The sequence below is a fragment of the Triticum aestivum genome, chromosome 2B, assembly GCF_018294505.1.
Source record: "Triticum aestivum cultivar Chinese Spring chromosome 2B, IWGSC CS RefSeq v2.1, whole genome shotgun sequence".
Lineage (NCBI taxonomy): Eukaryota > Viridiplantae > Streptophyta > Magnoliopsida > Poales > Poaceae > Triticum > Triticum aestivum.
This window is the reverse complement of record NC_057798.1, coordinates 451,289,950-451,291,316: the sequence shown is the minus strand read 5'-3', so window position 1 is coordinate 451,291,316 and position 1,367 is coordinate 451,289,950. Positions and strand designations below refer to the sequence as shown.

At 46.5% G+C, this 1,367-nt stretch overlaps 1 protein-coding gene across 4 annotated transcripts in view; it reads right to left on the bottom strand.

Moving 5' to 3' along the window:
* LOC123045390 (histone deacetylase 9) overlaps window positions 1-250 on the bottom strand; it is a 5,950-nt gene extending 5,700 nt beyond the window's left edge. For all 4 annotated transcript variants that reach the window (XM_044468425.1, XM_044468428.1, XM_044468423.1 and 1 more), the window contains exon 1: window positions 14-250. Coding sequence is in view for 1 of the 4 variants with exons in the window: in XM_044468423.1 (XP_044324358.1) it covers window positions 14-50 (37 nt within the window). In the remaining 3 variants the exon portion in view is untranslated. The remainder of the gene's footprint in view (window positions 1-13) is intronic.
* Window positions 251-1,367: the final 1,117 nt, after the last annotated feature.

Genomic DNA, 1,367 nt, shown 5'->3' with positions numbered 1-1,367 from the left:
GTAGGGAACATACCATCGTAGAAATAGGATATCCTGTCTTTCTCCAACATGACCTCGCTCTCGAGCGGCCGCCTGCCTCTACAGGCGGAGGCGGCGCCGAATGGGGGCGGACGGGGAAGCCGACAGCGAGTTCGCGACGGCGGAGGCGGCGGCGGAAGTTGGGGCGGTCGTGCGTGAGGAGGAAGGGGAAAACCGAGCGAGGCGATGTCTCTGGGGAACGTTCTGGACCGGCATGGACAGTCAGAATCGTGTTGATACCATGATCGGACGGTCAACATTATTGCGCGGGTGAATTATTTCGCCTCGATTGGTACTCAAAAGTACTGTTTTTTTAAATGATTCTAATCAGCCGGCAGATGTAGCACGGGGCGTCTGTCGCCTTCCTTGCTTGACATGTGTCTCTCTCCCTCATCTTTCTTACAATCGATGGCAGCGAACGATGACGTAGCTAGAGATGTGTTGCAATTTTTGCAACACGCGCCTTGTTGCAAAAAATTACATGCGGCGGAGATGTTGTTGCAGCAACAAATGTCTTGTTGCAGAAAAATAGGGAAGAAAAGGTTGTGCAGCATGGGTCTTGTTGCAGGAGATTAGAGAAGAAAAAGTTTTGCAACAAGGGTTTTGTTGCATTAAATTAGAGAATAGAACGTTTTGCAACAAAGACTTGTTGCAACAGGAACAACGATTAGAATCACCTGACTGATCACGACCATAGTTGCGCCACACGTGCAACCGTCAGATACAAATTTAATCGGACGACATGCAACTTGTATCAGCCGCCCAAGGCATACATAATTCGACGCGTGCCTCTGCCATTTCATTTGGCTTGCAGAAGTCATCCCACAACAATGTCCATGTTACAAAAACATTAAGATGAGAAAAATATTATGCAGCATCATCTGTGTTGTACTTCGCAGAAGTCCATCCATAATGACAAACATATTTCGAAAAAGTTAATGCGAAAAAAAACTACAACAAAATCTCCATTGCAAAAAAATTCAACAAGGGATATGTGCAAACGATTCCGCAATACTATTGTGAGGAAAGAGCCGGGCCGATGGATGCGCCAAATCAAACAGCTGTGAAGTTTCTTTCGAGTTGGAAGTACTACTATTTTGGATTCTGTACAAAATACTAGCAGAACGCCCGTGCGTTGCTACGGGCTATCCGCAATATCTGTAACATCCGGGTTCAACACAAAAACCCTATCCAATGATGCACCTTCCCTTTTTTCTGTCGGAACCTCTCATTCTTGACCGATTTTCCGCCGTAGCGAGACATTTCTCGTTTTTTCTCTCACTGGCGCCACCTCCATTAAAAGCATATGACAGCCAACTCATCTTCGCCATGCATTGCAGTAAGGATGA